The sequence below is a fragment of the Hyalella azteca genome, unplaced genomic scaffold (assembly GCF_000764305.2).
Source record: "Hyalella azteca isolate HAZT.00-mixed unplaced genomic scaffold, Hazt_2.0.2 contig12259, whole genome shotgun sequence".
Classification (NCBI taxonomy): Eukaryota; Metazoa; Arthropoda; class Malacostraca; order Amphipoda; family Hyalellidae; genus Hyalella; species Hyalella azteca.
In genome coordinates, this window is record NW_025942221.1 from 1 (window position 1) to 2,455 (window position 2,455).

Below are 2,455 nucleotides of genomic sequence, written 5' to 3' on the forward strand. Positions count from 1 at the left end.
AGGAATAAATGCATCTAACGATTAACTTGACGATGACCGTCTGAACGCCACACCTTACCGGCTGGCGTCGAAACAAAGAATAGCGCCTACAAGTATCGCAGTGGGTACTAATCAACTACTAAACAAATGCTACGCGCTATGCGATGAAGCTGCGGCTACACTATCTATGCATTCATAGTGCCTTCAACATATAGAGACAACTCAATCTAATTTTTCTATAGGGTTGCCCATCAGAAATTGAATTTTCTATTGTACAAATTATTCTTTTAAAAAGGTTTGTCCATCTTGCAGCTGAGTGCTTCTTCTGTACGTCTCGTCGTAACTTTATAAAACTGTAACTATAAAACGTAACGTAACGTAACTATAAAAAACTGTTACGTGTTTTGGACATTCACAAGTAAAAATCGATGATGAAGACGAGTAATTTGGCCCCAGGACAAACCTCGGTGCAATTTACTATGAAATTTTGTAATAATGACACGAGACTTTTATTTTACAGCCATTGCTTTTAAATTTCGACAATCTGCTTCGCGTCTGCTCTGAGCCAGGAAAAACTCTGTGCAATTTACTAAGAAATGTGGTCTTACCAAATTACCAAATTAAAAGGATTATAATGGATTATAATTAAAAGGATTATAAAGGATTATAATTAATAACCAAATTAAAAGGATTACCTGATCTGAAGAAACCTCCCTCGGCCTTGGCAAACTGCAAGTCCATTATTATTTCGGCATCGCCTTTATTAATGACGTGATCGTCTCGCTTCTTCATCTCGTGGAAACTCGTGTACTGAACAATCTGGAGGTAAAAGGTTCTTGTTAGCTTAGCAATGACATATATTATTGGTCTGCTTATTTAGAAGCCGATTTTATAACCTGTATTAAATAATCTAAATCATGCCGTGGAAATGGAGCAAGGTTTATTTTTAGCGCATTTTCTCATTTATGGTAAAAGGGCGCTATTGCATGTGCTCGTCATGTCAGTCCGTCCGTGACGTCCGTCCGTGACTTCACGCCACGGACGGACGAGAAAATGCGCTCTCCGTCACTCACTGCAGTGAGTACCTGTCTCTTATACACATCTAGATGTGTATAAGAGACAGACCTATCCACGAGTGAATTTGTTCTACCTATCCATGATTGAATTTGTTCTACCTATCCANAATGGTATTCATGGTTAGGAATACCTCTGTCCACCTTGTCAATTTGTTCCTCGTTCAGGTCGACACCCAGAAACTTGCTGAGCTTCATGAACTCCGCTTTGGGATTTTTGGGACTAACGTTTTAAAATATCTTTGTGGTGAAAGGGTGCAAAGCTTTAGCTTAACTTGAATGGTATTCATGGTTAGGAATATCTCTGCCCACCTTGTCAATTTGTTCCTCGTTCAGGTCGACACCCAGAAACTTGCTGAGCTTCATGAACTCCGCCTTGGGATTTTTCTTCATCTTCTCGTAGAAGAGGACGAGCATGTTGGGCAGGTGGCGACGGTCCCAAGCTGCCTTCACGTGTGCCCAGTACGGCCCGTACAACACTGAAGAAAAAATATAACTCAGTACTCACTGCAGTGAGTGACAGAGAGCGCATTTTCTCGTCGAGGAAAACGTGAAGTTACGGATGGACAGACAGACAGACGGACAAACGGACGGACACAGGGCGAGCACAATAGCTCCTTTTTTCCATAAATGAGAAAATGCGCTAAAATTTGGGGCCATATTTTTGCTGCATGATTGGCTATTACTAATTTTCGTCATCGTTTTATTTTGCACATTATTAAATGAGATTTTAAATCGTATGCCTAATTTTTAAATAGTGTACTCGTAGAACTGACATAATTACCCTGCAGATATAAAAACATTAGATAGTATTATACTTTTTATATTAAAATAGGGCGCGAATCTTGAGTTTTTTCCTGTTAGTGTTGTATTGCCATCACACGATTACGAATTACACTGCCGAGAAAGAGGAATTAAATCTTACAGCTAGGCCAAATTTTATGAATATGCTTTTTAGCGCATTTTCTCATTTATGGAAAAAAGGCGCTTTTGTTCTCGTCGTGTCCGTCCATCCGTCCGTGACTTCACTTCACTTCTTCGCTAACGAGAAAATGCGCTCCCTGTCACTCACTGCAGTGAGTACTGATCTAATTTTTTATTACCGCTCTATGATAATTGTATAATAAATTTACCCGAGTCTTCAAGGAAGGCATCGACGTATTGATCAAAAGTTCCAGTGAAACCTTCATACTTGAAGAGGCGTGAGTGATGGTGATACGAGAGGCAGAGGTCTCGAGGGTCGCGGATAGTGTACACAACCTGAAGTAGAATAAATAACTGATTAAAATCATGAATATTTGAGATTAAGGACTATCGTAAAAATATTCATAATTAGGATTCCGATCAGAGTACTTTTCCCACGCTTAGCGGAAAAATTAATTGGATGAACAACTTTTACTCAA

General features: G+C 39.5%; 1 protein-coding gene across 1 annotated transcript; it reads right to left on the reverse strand.

Moving 5' to 3' along the window:
- Positions 1 to 674: 674 nt before the first annotated feature.
- LOC108680200 (luciferin sulfotransferase-like) lies at positions 675 to 2,312 on the reverse strand (the record flags this gene model as incomplete). Its single annotated transcript, XM_018168974.1, has 3 exons — positions 675 to 798; positions 1,365 to 1,531; positions 2,186 to 2,312. Coding segments are annotated over 3 exons (418 nt in total), but the record flags the coding sequence as incomplete, so codon positions are not given.
- Positions 2,313 to 2,455: the final 143 nt, after the last annotated feature.